We start from the raw sequence: 17,372 nt of genomic DNA on the forward strand, positions 1-17,372 counted from the left end.
ACAGTTGTCCTCGGGATTTGGGGACCGTAGGTCATGTCTCCCAGCTGCCAGTTCTGTGTTGTTGTGTCTGGAGTTTCCGAGGTGTCTGCTCCTCTACCCTCCTCCTGACATTTCATTGTGACGTGTCTTCGTGTGGGTCTCTTGTCATCCACTCTAGTTAAGAACTTGGGTAGGACTTTCAACATATGCGTTGCTCCCTGTCAACTCTGAGAAATATTCTTGAAATTTTTAGAAACAAATTTTAAGAACTAAACAGGTCTTCTCTCCTGCTGCCTCCACCTCCCGACTGCACTGCTTCGAGGAAGTACAACTTTAATCATCCACTTTATCGACTAAATTATTCATTTCTAGAGTCATCATTTTAACTCCCAAGAGCTCTTTCCTGTTCTAGGATTGTTCACCGGTGTGTGTGGTTCAGATTCTGTTCCGTATGCCATATACCTCTTACACTCTGTAGAACAATTGATTCTAGTGACTGGGGACCTGTTAGGTCTCCTGTCATCTGTCCTCGGGACATCCTGATCTTTCTCCACACACACTCACCTCAGGAGTGACTTACATTTTCTTGTCATTTCTGCTAATGCCCACCTCCCACGGGACAGTGCCAGTGTTGTGTCACCAGGGGCTCATGCTTTTTCTTCGATTTATCTCTGGAGTCAGCTGACATTGAGCCTCTGGAAGCCTCGAGATGTACATGGGATGATGGGCTTTAGTTTGATTTGAGCATGCAAGTCCCACTGTCTCTTAATGTCCTCTTAGGCTCTGAGCCTACCAGCCTCCCATCGCAGAACATTCTGGAACGTTGCAACAGTTCACTTGCATGGAGTGCACACTCATACCCACCTCCTGATGGACAGAGAACCAAAGAAAGACAAGTCGACAAAGCCTCTGAGTGCAAACGTTCTGGATTGAACCCTGGTTCCACTACCTTCTTATCCTCCCTGAGTCTCCCTCTCCCTGTGTGTACAAAGGGATCCCGTAGGGGGTGCCTCATGGGTTTGCTTTGATGATTAACTTTGACCCTCTGTGTACATCACATGGGGATAATGCCTGAGACGTATTCCACTACTTATGCTTATCATTATCATATTGATTCTAGCACTAGATATAGTTCCATTCTTTGTTTTTATAAACCACAATTCAAGAAACATCCCTGAAAATATAGTGTTGAAGTTTTTTTTAAAAAATACTTTTTAACGTTTATTTACTTTTGACAGAGACAGAAAGAGAGTATGAGTTGGGGAGGAGTTGGGGGGGGTGGTGGCACAGAATCTGAAGCAGGCTCTAGGCACAGAGCCCTGATGTGGGGCTTGAACTCACAAACCATGAGATCCTGACCTGAACTGAAGTCAGAGGCTTAACCTACTGAGCCACCCAGGAGCCCCTAGTGTTGAAGTTTTTTAACGTTTATTTATTTTTGAGAGACAGAGCATGAAAACGGGAGAGGCAGAAAGAGGAAGAGACACAGAATCCAAGGCAGGCTCCAGGCTATGAGCTATCAGCTCAGAGCCTGAACGGGTCTCAAACTCACAAATCTTGAGATCATGACCTGAGCCGAAGTCTGGCACTTAACCAACTGAGTCACCCAGGCGCCCCCCTGAAAATATATGTTTGAGAACACAGGTGATTATCTCCTTAGGATAAACTCCTACCTGTGTGGCTTAGTCTGGTAAGCATGAGCCTCTTGATTTAGCTCAGCTCATGATCTCCGGGTTCCTGAGACTCAGCCTGGTGTCCGACTGCTTGGGATTTTTTCTCCTCTCTCTCTGCCTCCCTCCCCACTACTGCGTGCACTCTTTCTCATTTTTCTCAAAATAAAGAAATAAAAAACTTTTAAAAAGCTTAAACTCCTAAAAGAGAATGTCTATGTCACAGTATCAGCACACTTCAATTGTGGAGACATTTTGCAGAACCCTTGGAAATTTTTATACCAGTCATCACTCCCATTATCCTTTATGATGGTGTATTTTCCCAACCCTCTGTTGGACACTCTCCTCACCTACTTTTACCTTTGCCAAGTTGAAGATACTAAGTTTTGGTCCAATTTTTTATTCTGTTGGAAAACAAGAAGCGGGAGGTACCGTAAGAATGTCTGGAAGGAAAGGGACAGAACAGCAAAAAACTGAAAGCAGTTTCATTCCCAGGGCAAAAGGCCGCCTGGACTGCTGGTTGTCTCCAGAAAAACATAGTATGGACATCAGGCCTGGGATAAGAATGTTTTGTCTGGTGCCAGATGTACTCATGACCCAGTATAAAATACACTGCAGGTGCATGGCCTGTCAAGGTGCCAAATATTATGTTGTATGTGCTTGCTGTTATCAGACAATTTGCAAAAATAAAAGAGGCTTGAGCCAGGAGACTGGTGCTTAGGTTCCTGGAGAGTCTGAAAGGGTTAAATTGTAGTATAGGGCTAACCTATAGCTTGAGAGATAACAGCTTTGTGTTGACACTTTAGCTTGAGAAATAACAGCTTTGTTTTGACTCTGAAGGTTAAGAGATAACAGCCTTGCTTTCCTCTTGTAAATTAGGCTTCATACTCTTGTAAATTACACTTCACCAATTAAGGGAACAAAAGTTCAAAGAAAAATGGCATCAGAGGCAGGGTCAAGGAGATGAACTGGTTGTGACTTAAGGGCAGAAAGTCTAGAATAATCACTGCATCCGGGAACTGTTTCCACCTCATCTGGGAGCTATTTCTTTGTTCTGTTCCCAGGTGATGATAAGATGATGTGGTCGGCTATAAAAACTCCGTACCGGCTGTTCGAGGCCTCACTCTGAGCCAAAGTGGTGGTCCCCTCTGTTGGCCTTGCCTCTCATTGCAATAAACTTTGCTGTGATTGTCACTGGTGCCATAGCATTCTGTTTCAGGAGTCATGTGGATGCAACAAGTCAGCCTCCTGCTTTGCAATTCTCCCCTCACTGCACCTTCAGATCCTGTCTCTCTACAGCTGGCGCCAGAACAGGGACCTGAAGGTGGACGTTTGCCACACTGCTGAAGAAGTGCCACAGGAACTGAAGGGAACTTTGGAGCCGGGAAGCTCAGCCTTTGGGATTTCTGCAGGGTAAGTGTGGGGAATTCGACCTCATCTAGTTAGGACTCATATATTTAGCTCTTGAAGAGTTTTAAAGAGCTCAGGGGTAGAGGTGAACCCTTCTGCGTTTGAGGATTTGTTTTATTTGGTAAAGAAACATTGTTACTGGTTACGCCCTCTGGCAAAAATGCTTTGAATCAGAAACTATGGAATTGGTCTTAGGTGCTTTTCCACTCGCTCATCAAAAAGAAAAGTAATCCCTCTCTCCCTATGGTCTTTATGTATTTCCCTGGCTTTGGAGCCCTTGCAGTCAGAATCCGGGGAAGAAGGGGGCATTGGTTCTCGCAACCCCTCACTGGCTGAAAGTGATCATGAGCTTGTGGATAATGAGGACCGGGAGCCCAGCCCCTAGGCCCACCACCAGAGGGACAGAAACCTATGGGGGTCCCGGGTTAATGGCCCAGAGATAGTTCCAGCTCAAGCCTCTGGACACCGGCCTCCCGCACTGCCCCACGGTCCTGAGCCGGTGGATCCTGTTGAGGAAACTAAATGTTCCGCTTATTCAAAAAACCCATTTCTTGATACTTCTGCTCGGAACATCACAGTTCCTGTTTCCCCCATGATGCAGATGCTTCAACAAGCTAGGCCTGGGGGGGACAATGAATTAATGGCTAGTATGGCTGCAGTTTATACTCTCCACATTACCCAAATTCCTCCTCATCAACAATATCCTCAGGGAGGGCAACGACTTGATCATCATTACCTTTAAGTTTTAAGGTCATTAAGGATTTGAAACGGGCTTGCACACAATATGGTGTTAATTCTCCTTATAGGTTGGGATTGGTGTCTGGTTTAGCGAATTCAGAGCCACTCATTCCATGGGACTGGGGGGTCCAAGTCGCACTGTTCTAAGTGCTTCTGAATTTTTGCAGTTTAGAACTTGGTGGGATGAAGAAGCACAGATACAGGCCTGGCGTGATGCCACCGCCAATGCTCCTGTGCCCATTACCGGAGAACAACTTACCAGACTGGACAATGGTTTGGCATACAGGTTCAGCTTCAGTATGATGATCAAGCCGTGATACAAGTTAGTTGTGCTGCCTTGGTGCCTGGGAGAAAATAGCTACCCCGGGACCGGCTACAACCTCTTTTGTTCAAGTTAAACAGAGTCCTAAGGAGCCAGATGTAGATTCATGGATGGGCTAAAGGATGTTATTATAAAAACCGTTTCTCTGGCGGGCTTACTCCATCTCCTCTTACTGCTGCTGGCTTTTGATAATGCTAATAAGGAATGCCAACGAGCTTTATGCCCAGTGAAGTCTCAATGAGGTGATTTAAGTGATTATTTAAAGGCCCGTGAAGATATTGGCTCAGAGGTCTATAAAATGGGGCTACTGGCAGGGGTTATTCAAGGCACTGGACCTTACAAACAGTCCAAGTGTCTTCGCTGTGGCAGATTGGGACATTGTAAAAGGGATTGTCCACAGCTGAGTCCTGGAGTCCTAACAATTGCTGTGATCCCCCTAGGCCACCAGAAGGAAATACTAAACCTCCTGGGTTATGGGACCCATGCAATAAAGGCTATCACTTTGCAAATCAATGTGGAACTAAATTCCATAAGAATGGAGCTCCCCTGTTGTCTCCCTGGGGAAAAGGCATAATCCACCCCCCGCCCCCAGGCCCTAATGTAAACAATATGGAGAATCAGATTCTACATTGTTATCCTGTGAGCAAAGGGACTCTTCATGCAAATCTGTCCATGACCCCCTCCAGGCCACAGGAGGGAGCTCTGCATTAGATATCCCAGCCCCAGATTCCCTGGTCCTGGAATCTGCCTTGGGAATTTATAAGGTTAAAACTGGGATTTATGGCCCTCTTCTTTCAGGGTCCCTTGGCCGTCTTATTGGACGAAGTAGTCTTACATCCAAGGGAGTTCATGTCCACTTAGGAATTATAGATGTTGATTTTAAGGATGAAATTTTAGGAATGGTTAGTACTTCTGTTCCTTACTGTGTCATGGCAGGAGATCCCATTGCTCAACTAATTACATTGCTTTAAATTCCATGACGATAGAACGGCAGGGAGGGTTTGGACCTACTGGCAAACCGGTATCTTGGCAAATGTTTCTAAAGGACAGAAGGCCTGAGATGACCTTACAAATTAACAGAAAATTGTTTACTGGCCTGGTAGACTCAGGAGCTGACGTCACCATCATTGCTTCTAAGTTTTGGCCCAAGAATTGGCCACTTTGACCTGTATCCGCAGTCTTTACAGGTGTAGGAAAAGCTACTGATATCCCACAGAATGTTGAAATTTTTCTATGTAAAGGGCCTGAAGGCCAGGCTGCTACTATCCAGCCTTATGTTACTGACAGAGCTAGTAATCTGTGGGGAAGAGACCTATGAAGTCAATGAGGAGCATATATTAATATTCCTTATGTTTCCCCTGCTGCAACCAATATGATGTCCAAAATGAACTATAATCCAGTAAAAGGGCTTGGACAACAAGAAAATGGGCATATGAAGCCAATTACTGCTGAAATGCAACCTCCTTATATGGAACTGGGATATCCTGTACAGAATTCAAATTTAGTGTAAGGGCCACTGTTCCTGAACAACGTTATGCCTTACCATCAAAATGGTTAACAACTGCCCTGGTGTGGGTGGAACAGTGGCCCCTTTCAAGAAAGAAATTAGAGGCTTTAGAGCAATTAGTGCAAGAACAATTGGATGCCGGTCATATAGAAATGTCCACCAGTCCATGGAATTCTCGGGTGCTTGTGATAAAAAAAAGATCTGGGGAATGGAGAATGTTAACGGACTTAAGGAAGGTAAACGAGGTTATTCAACCTATGGGACCCTTGCAACCTGGGCTCCCATCTGCTACTATGATTCCTCAGAACTGGTCATTAATTATAGTAGATTTGAAAGATTGTTTTTTCACAATTCTACTACAGCCAGATGAGAGAGAAAAATTTGCTTTTTCTGTACCTTCATACAGTCATATGGTTCCTGTGCAACGCTATCAATGCAAAGTGCTTCTGCAAGGTATGCTTAATAGCCCTTCTATGTGTCAGCATTTTGCGGATTTGCAGCTTTCACAATTAGGCATTCAGTTTCCACAGGTGTTGATTATCCATTACATGGGTGATATTCTTTTTGCAGCAGAAATGCCTACACAGGTAGAAGATCTTTATCAAGCTGCTAGATTATTGTTACCCAAATACGGCCTAATAATAGCAGAGGATAAGGTGCAAACCCAAGATCCCTTCCTTTATCTTGGTGCAAAAATTCACAAAGCAACCATCTTTCCCCCAAAAGTATAAAGATGCTGAGATAATTTAAAAACTTTGAATGATTTCCAGAAGTTACTAGAAGATATAAATTGGTTGCGACCTGCTTTGGGAATTCCAACTTCTAGCTTATCTCATCTTTTTGGAACATTAGCCCTTGATCCCAACCTTAACAGCTATAGAGTCCTCACAAAAGAGGCAGAGGTTGACCTACAATGGATTAAAAATCATATTGAGAATTGTCAGCTCACTCGTATTCGACTTAATGTTCCTCTTCAATTATTGATTTTTCCTACTCCACATTCTCCACTGCGGTCTTATGGCAGGATGGGGGAATCACTGAATGGCTGTTTTTACCAAAAAAGGACACTAAACTTCTTACCATATATCTGAATAAAATTAGGAATATAATTTGGAGAGGCCAATCCCAACTACGTGTGCTTAATGGTGGTGATCCCTCCTCTATAATTAATTATTCCCTTATATCAACAAAGTGATATGGCTTACCAAACTAATATACAATGGCAAATAGCCTTGTCTGATTACGTAGGGAAAAGGACAATCACTATCCAAGAGACCAAATTTTGTCATTTCTCAAGGCTACATCATGGATTTGGCCAGAGAATTTGAGACTGGCCTTTAGCAGATGCTGACACATATTTTACAGATGGAAATGGTCATGGTAGAACTTCTATGCATGGTCCTATTTCTAAGGCCTGACAGACACCCTGTACATCTACCCAAAAGGCTGAATTAGCAGCCGTTATAGAATTGTCGCATCTTGTACCTGCCTCCCTCAATGTTGTGACAGATTCACAATATGTGTGGCCCACAGTCCTAAATACTGAAACCGCACATATTGTTCCACGAAATGAATTAGATCATCTGTTTTTGCATTTACAAGAATTAATACAGCAGAGGCAACACCCCTTATATATCACTCATATTCACAATCATTCTAACCTTCCTGGCCTGTTAGCCTCAGAAAATTCCATTGCTGATGACTTATTCCAAGGCACCTTACAGATGACACAACAGGAGCATATGCTTCACCATAGTAATGCTCGAGGACTTGCCCATAGACACGCTGTAACTCATGCTCAGTCAAAAGACATTGTTAGTGCCCGTCCATCTTGCGAGCCTCTCACTGTGGCTCCATACACCTCTGGAGTGAATCCTCGTGGACTACAGGCAAATGAACTTTGTCAATCTGATGTTACCCATATTCCAGCTTTTGGTAAGCTCTCTTACGTGCATGTTACTGTAGATACCTTCTCCAGATAGATCTAGGCTACGTAATGTACCAGAGAAAAGGCTGTGCACGTCATTGCTCATTTTCTGGAAACCTTTGCAATTCTAGGTATCCCACAATGCATTAAAACTGATAATGGCCCTGCATATGTATCTCATAAGGTAGCCTGCTTCTTTGCAGCCCAACAAATTACTCCTCTTACTGGCATTCCCTATAACCCTCAAGGTCAAGGGATCATAGAATGCACTCACCAGGGACTTAAAATTATGTTAATTAAACAAAAAGGGGGAAAGGAGAAGGACTTAGACCTACACCATGGGAACAATCACACTGTGATTTATATACTTTAAACTTCTTGGACACACAAAGACCCCATACATGTCCTGTTGCTGAGGTACACTGGCACAAAAAAAGGACACCCCTGTTTATCAGCTGTTATATTGGAAAGATGAGAAGGGACACTGGGAAAAGGAGAGGTTGTTGTGTGGAGCAAATGGTATGCTTGTGTCTCGACAGATCAAGGCTACCAGTGGTTATGCAGTCAGGGCTTGAAACCCAGGCATGAGCAGATCCAAGTGACCTCAGTTTACCATGACTCCACTAGTCAAAGACTTTCACAGAATGTTCATCCAGAAACTGATAATTGTGCCCAATGCACCACACCCTCTTTCGAGGCACACGAAGACCAGTAACCTCCTACTTGGGGACAAGTTAAGAGGTTGACACATGATGCTGAAAAAATATTGATGCAGACTTGCAGCTCACAAACTCCTGCTCACCTTTTCCTTGCGATGCTCGTGTTTATAACTACTACAGTAAGCAGTGATAACTATACTTCCTGGGCTTATATCCCTCACCCACCTCTCAGGATATGACTCAATTGGTATGACTCCCCCATGCCAGTGTATACAAATGACACCGAATGGACACCTGGGCCATTTGACAGCAGAAGACCACATAGGCCAAATGAAGAAGGTACTGTTATGGATGATTATACTATAGGGATTGAAGGTCCTCCTATATGTTTTGGATATGGGAAACACAGCCTCAAAAGTCAGCCTCAAGCATGGCTATCTATTACTAAAAATGGGACCCAGCACAAACATATTTTTGTACTATCAGCCCATTCTCTGATTGGCTCCAATCTTACAATTAATGGCACTCCTCCGGTGTTTCCGTCTCGTGCTACTTGTACATTGTCAGAATGGGATGGATGGGTGACTTGGGAAGCATGTAGAGGGGACATAGGGCGAGTTCCTTTAAATACTTCCTATGGAAGCATCATTGATTGGAGCCTTATGGGCTCAGCTCGCCTTAAAAATTCATTACAAAATCTACAATGGTGTGTTCATAATCATACTATCGTCACCACTCCTAATGGCTCAATTGTTTGGCACAGTGGGGGATTTTCTGCCCCCAGTCCTCATTTACAACCAGGAGCCTTACAAAAGCATCTATGGAAATTAACTGCTGCCCCCCACCGTTTCCATACCTGGAAGGGCACATAGGATAACAACAGCTCCAGCAACATTTCTACTTTATCTTTCACGGTCAATAGTACCTGGTACATACGGGCTTGTGTCCGTTTGCCATGCATACTATTAAAGGGACAGAGAGTTTGGATTGATTCTGAGGCCCTTATAATCTGTGTTAACTGCGCGTTATACATATATATGTCATTTTAACAATCCTATACCCTTTACTCTGTCACCCGAAAGCTTATATTTACTTAGAGCACGCCCTGGCCTGTGGCTGCCGGTTCGCATGTCTCGACCATACATTCTTCAGAAATGTATCTGATGGACCATGCTCTACGGTGAGTTCTTCACCGATCCCCACGGCTTGCTGGAATGCTTGTTGCAGCTCTCATAGGCATTATTGCTGTGACTGTGGCCGCAGCTACTGCGGCTGTCTCTTTGCACCAATCTGTGCAGACAGTACAATTTGTGCAACAATGGCATGAGAAATCGCTCCAACATTGGAAGACACAACGGGATCTTGACAGTCGACTGTGCAGTGAGATTGCAGGCCTACAACAGGCTGTGTGATGCTGCTGGGAGATCAATTACTGAGCTACAAAGACAAATATCATTACAATGTGATTGGAACACTACATCAATATGTGTAACCCTGTTACCACTTTATAACACTAAATTTCCATGAAATGATGTTAGAGACACTTGCTCGGACAATCTAAAGTGTCTATGGACATTCAACATCTGCAAGCACAGATATATGAGACCTTCAAAACCAATCTGGACATGTTATACGGTTCTAAGGTCTTAGAATGTATATGAGAGGGATTAGGAAAATTAAACCCTGTAGAGCATGTTAAGATTTTAGCTTCTCTACTGCTATTCCGTTTATATTAATATGCGGTGTATTTGTCTTTTCATGTACAGTCTGGTACCAGAGACGAGGAGCCTGTCAACGTATCGACTGACAATTTGGGTTATGCAATGTGCTCCTACAGTCCACCGAATACAAACAGAAAGGGGGAGATGCTGGAGAACAACAGGCCGGAGGCACCTTAAGAATGTCCTGAAGGAAAGGGACAGAGCAGCAAGAAATTGAAAGCAGTTTCGTTCCCAGGACAAAAGTCCGCTGGGACTGCTCCTTCTCTCCAGAAGGACATCATCCGGGCGCCACCCTGGGGATAAGAATGTTTTGTCTGGTGCCAGATGAACTCATGACCCAGTATGGAAAACACTGCAGGTACATGACCTGTCAAGATGCCAAATATTATGTTGTATGTGCTTGCTGTTGTCAACAATTTGCAAAAATCAAAGAGGCTTGAGCCAGGGGACGGAGGCTTTGGCTCCTGGAGAGTCTTAGCCCCCTGCTTTGCAATCCCCTCATCACCACACCTCTAGGACCTGTCTCTCTACATATTTCATACTCTCATTTTCTTTGTGTTTATTTATTACCAATATATGTGTGTGACATTTCGTGTCTTCTTTTCCAAAGTGTTCTCTAATATTTCTGATTATCTTTTTTTTCTTAGTATTTGAGTGTAGCTTACACACACTGTTCCATTCCTTTCAGGTTTACAACATAGTGACTCGTCATATAATCCAATAATTGCACTCCTGGGTATTTACCCCCCTAAAAGTGAAAACACCAATTCCTTTATTTTTTAAGGTTTATTTATTTTTATTGAGAGACGGAGAGAGAGTACACAAGCAGGGGAGGGGCAGAGAGAGGAAAAGGGAGGGAGAGAGAGAGAATCCCTAGCAGACTCAGTACTGTCAGCCCAGCGCCTGATGTGGGGTCCACTCACAAACTGTGAGTGTACATGTCCACACTATGGAGCATTGTATAGACATTGAGTTGCTATTTCCACATCAGATATGATTTTCGTTTAGAAATAGAAGTCCCAGGAAGTGTTTCTACTTTTCGGTTTTCCCTGTATCACCATCACGGGACTGGAGGAGGTGCACAGGGACACAGAAACCTCAGCAATGGCACGGGCTCCTGAGCTCTCCTCTCCTGCAATCCCGCCTCACCCCTGAGCCTGACCCCTGTGGAGTCCAGGGCTGCTCAGAAACTTTTTCCTTTCACCACTGACGCCCAGGCTTCTGCTCAGACATATCTACCTGACTTACGGTCCAGACCCCGCTCAGGCTTCTCAGTGAGAATCCACCCAAGAGCAGAGCAGTGGGGGATGTCCCCTTACCTTCCACCCCAGGGGCGCCACAGGACTAAGGAGAGAAGACCCAGCTGCCTTTCTCCTCCTCAGCCAGGCCCTCCTTAGGGTCTCCTTCAGGTCCAGCAGCTGGACAAGGGCCCAGACACCAGGGAGCGCCCTCATCCCAGATGATGTTCAGTGGGTTAGGTTGTTTCAAAAGCCACAGGGATACAACCTGTGTCCCTCCCAATCCCCCCACCCCCCCAGACAAATGGGTAAGAAAGATGTGTGGTATATACACACACACTAGAATATTATGCAGCCACAAAAAGGATGAGATCTTGCCACTTGTAAGAATATGGATGGACAAACAGGGCAGTGTGTCTGCTAAGTGAATGAAATCAGACTGGCAAAGACAAGTACCACGTGATCTCACTCATATATGGAACTTACAAAACAAAGCAAATGAATAAACAGACAAGCAAACAGCAGAATCAGACCTATAAATACAGAGAACTCATGGATGACTGCCAGAGGGAAGGAGGTTGGGAGGATGGGCACAGTGGGTGAGGGGAGTGGGAGACACAGGCTCCAGGTATGGAAGGAACAGGTCTTAGGAATAAAAGGCACAGCACAGGGAATATCATCAGTGATACTGTAACATCACTTTCTGGTGACAGATGGCACGTTTATTCATTCTTGACAGAAAGAGAGACAGAGTGCAAGCAGGGGTAGGGCAGAGAGACAGGGAAACACAGAATCTTAAGCAGGCTCCAGACTCTGAGCTGTTAGCACAGAGGCCCACACGAGGCTTGAACTCACGGACCATGAGATCTTGACCTGAGCCGAAGCCAGATGCTTAACCAACTGAGCCACCCAGGTGCCCCAAATCAAATGATTTTGATAATTCAATTCCACTCTAATCAATGCTGGAACACCTACATTACTTAGTGAAACAACACACAACACGTTACTTAAAAACAATCATGTATTAGTACAAGATCCGTTCCATGTGCAGATGGGCCTATGGATTTAATGTAACAGAGAAAGACACAGTCAATGATACTGTTTCAGGTTCCAGTTTGCAAAGACCTCAGAGAAAGTACACATTGTGTAGTTTTAATATAGTATCAAACATGAATTCCCATAATTATCTGAAAAGGTTATGACACATACTATTCTCCTATATTTGGTCAAGGACATAAATTTTTTCATATACTTCAGCCAAAACAGCACAAGAGATGCAGAAGCAAATCTGAACATCCAGTGGTCTTCTAAGGAGACAGACAAGAAAGAGACTTGCAAAAATGTGAAATGCAAGAAAACCACTATTCTCACTGCCCCCTTTTATTAGGGAACATTGTTACTTTCCATACAAACAATATTTCTGTTTTCGTATGATTGTAAATGAATTAATAAATATTTGAACCTGTTTTATTCCTGCTGTGGTAAATAAGGATCGATACAATCCACAGGCACACAATTATCCCTGGGAGCCTCACTAATTTGTAAGACTGTAGAGATATCCTGAGAACAAAATGCTGGAGAATCAGTGACTCACACAGCTCCTGGTCCACAGCTCAGGGACACAGTGGGACAAAGAGCGTTCTGTGCAGTAGGTGAGGCGTCCAGGCCAAGTCCCAGGTCCCCAGGCCCGCCTCTCAGGGACTCTGGCCCCACGGCGGCGTCGGGAGCGGGGAAGCCCAGTGTTGGGGAGTCCCCAGCTGCCCTGGTTTCACTTCTCCCTGTCACAACCTGTGTCAGGTCCTTCTGCCTGGATACTGATGACGCGGCCTCGGTTCACACAACTAGTAGTGTCTGTTTCCGGAGGAGCCAATCAGCGGCACCGCGGTTCCGGGGTAAAAAGTTTCAGCACCCGCTTCCTGAGGCTGACATTTCTCCCCAGACCCTGAGGATGCGGGTCGTGATGCCCCCAACTCTGCTCCTGCTGCTGTCGGGGGCCCTGGCCGTGACCCAGACCTGGGCGGGTGAGTGCAGGTTCGGGAGAAAAGGGACTCTGAGGGGCAGGAGCGAGGAGACCGCCCGGCGGGGACGCGGAACCCCCGGGGAGGCGACTGTCCACCGCCCGGACCCAGACCTCCACCCGGGCCTCGCCCGGGCTCCCCTCCCCCACCCCACCCGCCTCCTGCCCGGACCTGGCCTGCCCTCCCCCGACCCTCCCGGACTCCGCCCTGCTCTCCCCAACTCGGGTCCCCCTCGCCCTGACTTCCCGTCCCCCTCCCCCTGACCCGGGCCCCCCGCGGGGGTCTCAGCCCTTCCGCGCCTGCAGGCTCCCACTCTCTGAGGTATTTCTACACCGCGATGTCCCGGCCCGGCCTCGGGTAGCCCCGCTTCATCGCCGTGGGCTACGTGGACGACACGCAGTTCGTGCGGTTCGACACCGACGCCCCGAATCCGAGGATGGAGCCGCGGGCCCCGTGGGTGGAGCAAGAGGGGCCGGAGTATTGGGACCAGGAGACGCGGAACGAGAAGAACAACGCACGGAATTCCCGAGTGAACCTGAACACGATGCTCCGCTACTACAACCAGAGCGAGTCCGGTGAGCGACACGGGCCGGGTCCAGGTCACGACCCCCATCCCCAAGGACGCGCCGGGTTCGCCCCGAGTCTCCGGGTCGGAGCGCTGCCCCGACGCCGCGTGATCCCCGTCCCACGACCCTGGAAGAGCCCGAGGGAGGTTTTAGGCGGGTTTACTTTCGGTTTCACCTTAATCACTGCTGCTCTGGGGGCGGGGCGGGGATAGGGTCGCACAACATCCAGTGGATGTATGGCTGTGACTTGGGGCCTGACGGACGCCTCCTCCGCGGGTACACTCAGTGGGCCTACGATGGCGCGGATTACATCGCCTTGAACGAGGACCTGCGCTCCTGGACCGTGGCGGACACCGCGGCAAACATCACCCGGCGCAAGTGGGAGGTGGCCGGTGCAGCGAAGGACTGGAAGAACTACCTGGAGGGCACGTGCGTGGAGTGGCTCGCCAAATACCTGGACATGGGGAAGGAGACGCTGCTGCGCGCAGGTACCGGGACCACCGGGCCTTCTCGATCTCCCCTCCACTGGGGCTGGCTGCCCACGAGAAAGGGAAAATGGCCTCAGTGTCAGAACAGCGCCCCTCCCCGAGTGGGAAGAGGGAGATCCGCCTCGAAGTTCATATTCCTACTAGAGACTGACTCACCTTGAGGGTGCTTTTCTCTAAAAGAGAGACAGGAATCCAGTCTCTCCGTGGGATGCAGGTTGAGATCATCCCAGAAATAACCCATCAGCAGTTCCCTCTGACCCTGGCAGCCACCTTGTGAACCCTGACCTTCCCTCTCAAGGCCTTTTTCTCCCTGAGAACATGTTTGGAGATCTGAGTCCAGGTATTCTGAGTCATTCACCCTCCCCCACACTCAGGACCACAGTGTGTTGCCCCCTTAGACCAGCAGCTTCCTACCTGGGCTTCTCTCCCTGATTCCAGAACTTAACAAGGATCAGGAGATCCCAAAGGCTAGACTGCTGTCTGGGTTTTGTGCTTCTTCCATCCAGACCAGTGGTCCTGTCCACCTCAGGATGGTCACGTGGATGCAGTTTCAGTGGCCCATAAAGCTAAACCACAGTGTGGATTCTCTGTTTCTTCTTCCTCAGAATCTCCCAACACACGCGTGACCCGCCACCCCATCTCTGACCGTGAGGTGACCCTGAGGTGCTGGGCCCTGGGCTTCTACCCTGCGGAGATCACCCTGACCTGGCAGCGTGATGGGCAGGACCACACCCAGGACGCAGAGCTTGTGGACACCAGGCCTGCGGGAGATGGGACCTTCCAGAAGTGGGCAGCTGTGGTGGTGCCTTCTGGAGAGGAGCAGAGATACATGTGCCATGTGCAGCACGAGGGGCTGCCCAAACCCATCACCCTGAGATGCGGTAAGGAGGGTTTGGGGTAGAGCCCCGTGTCAGGGAACACAGGGCCCTTCTGGAGAATTTCACAGAGTCATGACTGAAGCTGGATGTCTCTGCCCCTCACCTTCCTTCACTTTCCAGAGCCATCCTCTCAGCCCTCCATCCCCATCCTGGGCATCATTGTTGCTGTCGTTGTCCTTGTGGTCATTGTGGTGGTTGGAGCTGTGATCTGGAGGAAGAAGTGCTCAGGTAGGAACACAGTGGGGGGATGTGAGTTCTCTTGTCCCACTGGGGGGTTTCCTAGGTAGCACATTGTCCTGCCTGGTTCCTGGGAATTTCCATCCACACACATGGACCTGTCCACTCTGGAGCCGTTACTAACATTCACTCTGTAGCAGACAACTTGGAAAATGAAGGACAGATTTTCACTTGGTGATTCTGGTGATGGGGACATGATTCCCAGCAGTGACAGGACAGAGGAAGGTCCCTGCTGAGGCCAGATCTCCAGCAAGTCAGGTGGTCCTGTGACCCCACACCTCTTTCTTCATGTGTCCCTGTGTCCCAATCCTGTCCTATGTGTTCAGTCAGAACTCTGGAAACTTCATTTTGGAGTAGGACTAGGAGGTTGCTCTAGGATCTCATGGCCCAGCTGTCCCAGGTGTCTAACATGCTATTTTCTTCCACAGGAGGAAAAGGACCAAGCTACTTTCATGCTGCACATAAGTATGGAGGAGGTGATCCCTGAAACCTGGGATAGTGTAGACAGGACCCCAATGGGGAGCTCACTCCCCCCACCCCCCCATAGCTGCTCCTTTAGTCTCAACTCCTGTGGCTCTGATCACATCCTGTTTGTTCTACCCCAGGCGATGACAGCACTCAGGGCTCTGATTCATCTCTAATGGCTCCTAAAGGTAAGACTATGCAGGGTGAAGTGGGGAGGAGTGGTGGCACTAGGGACACTTTGAGCAGGCGGGGGGGCTGTTGAGTGTGTGGCACTTATGTGACTGACCTAAATGTGTTCATGATGATTTTTTTTCACAGTGTGAGACCCGCTGCCTGTGGTGCACTGAGCGATGCAGGATCTGTTCACACCCCCGCTCAGTGACATCGAGATCCCCTGAATTCCTGCAGATGGTGTCAGAATGTGTCTGCATTCCTATTAGCATATCGTGAGGACTCAGGAGACTGGCCCCCATGCCCACCATGACCCCTCCCATACTGATTCATGTTCTGTCTCCATTCCTGTCTTACTTCATGTTGGACTGAGTACTGACGCCTTACTTCCCTCCTGAAAATGAGAATCCTGATAGGAATTTATGTTTTGTAATTCTTGGTATGTGGGCATGATGAGGTAATAAAAGAGAGGATTTGTATGGTTGGAAGAGAAAATAAATGAAAGCACTGAGAACCTTCCAGAACCCGCTGTTTCCTGTACTGTGTCTGTTGCATGTGCGGACAGGAGAGGGCTGGAGGAGCCGAGCGTGGACAGGGCCTGTGTCCAGTCGGTGCTCAGTGCGTAATTAGTGTGACATGCTCCCTCCTCAGCTGGGTCATGTCTCTGCTCCTTGTCCTCGTCCCTTCTGTGGAACCTTGTCTCACCAGGACCTGAGATCATAGGGGCTTGGATGTCACCTGTCACCACGAGCTTGTGCAGCAAGAGCTTCCTGTGTCTGGGTCAGCCTAGGCTCCCTCCTGGGTCGTGACCTCAGCCCCCTGTTTTGGGTGGTTTTTTCCCCCTTGTTTCTGTGGAGTATCAGGCCTGTTCTGCTCTTGTGTCCGAGTTCCTGTCTCATTCTCCCCGGATGACCCCGGTGGCTGTAGCACCAAGAGTCCTTTGGACTGTTGTTCCCACAGGTGGGCCCTGCACACAGGAGTCCCTGGGGTTTGGAGAGATGGATTTTCAGATTCAACCATCTCCTCCCTCTAGAGTTGTCTTCTGGATTATTCTTTACATCCTGAGGTAGACAGAGAGGAATCTGAGAGTTTCTTATCCTTTTTCAACTTCCGTTAGTTTCTACCTTCCTTGCCTTTCTGCCCTCTCTTCCTGCTCTTAGTTCCAGTGATGCTGGTGCTGGTTCACATCCAAGTTCTTGGATGTATAAAGCAGGGTCTAATGTAGATTTCTATTTGGTTGGGGAAAGGGCCCCATAAAGCCTAAGTACAGTGATTCTGAAGATAGGACTGTAACTGTGTGGGAGGGGGGAGCTGAGCAGAAAGAGGGAGGGGCAGCCCTGGGGGAAAGTAGAGGCGGCACTGATGGTGAGGTGGGGGC

At 47.7% G+C, this 17,372-nt stretch overlaps 1 protein-coding gene and 1 pseudogene across 3 annotated transcripts; one reads left to right on the top strand and one right to left on the bottom strand.

Moving 5' to 3' along the window:
- The first annotated feature begins 13,058 nt into the window (after positions 1-13,058).
- On the top strand, positions 13,059-16,518 carry LOC125938463 (DLA class I histocompatibility antigen, A9/A9 alpha chain-like). Of its 3 annotated transcripts, none has more exons than XM_049653646.1 (7): positions 13,059-13,192; positions 13,478-13,764; positions 13,968-14,243; positions 14,849-15,124; positions 15,242-15,349; positions 15,787-16,011; positions 16,142-16,518. In XM_049653646.1, exons 2-6 carry the CDS (start codon positions 13,626-13,628, stop codon positions 15,843-15,845), a joined length of 858 nt encoding a protein of 285 aa, XP_049509603.1. In that variant the 5' UTR covers positions 13,059-13,192; positions 13,478-13,625; the 3' UTR covers positions 15,846-16,011; positions 16,142-16,518. The 3 variants fall into 3 exon arrangements, with proteins under 3 accessions (XP_049509603.1, XP_049509602.1, XP_049509604.1); XM_049653645.1 differs by having other exon boundaries at positions 13,495-13,764; XM_049653647.1 differs by lacking the exon at positions 13,478-13,764.
- Positions 16,519-17,041: 523 nt separating this feature from the next.
- Positions 17,042-17,372, bottom strand: part of LOC125938197 (patr class I histocompatibility antigen, A-2 alpha chain-like) — an 11,033-nt pseudogene continuing 10,702 nt past the window's right edge.

Source organism: Panthera uncia (genome assembly GCF_023721935.1).
Source record: "Panthera uncia isolate 11264 chromosome B2 unlocalized genomic scaffold, Puncia_PCG_1.0 HiC_scaffold_24, whole genome shotgun sequence".
Taxonomy (NCBI): Eukaryota; Metazoa; Chordata; class Mammalia; order Carnivora; family Felidae; genus Panthera; species Panthera uncia.

Coding starts and splice junctions, on each gene's coding strand:
- LOC125938463 (XM_049653646.1), top strand. CDS start 13,626: ATGGAGCCGCGGGCCCCGTGGGTGGAGCAAGAGGGGCCGGAGTATTGG. Junction 15,125..15,241: donor ACCCATCACCCTGAGATGCG/GTAAGGAGGGTT, acceptor TTCACTTTCCAG/AGCCATCCTCTCAGCCCTCC. Junction 15,350..15,786: donor CTGGAGGAAGAAGTGCTCAG/GTAGGAACACAG, acceptor TTTCTTCCACAG/GAGGAAAAGGACCAAGCTAC.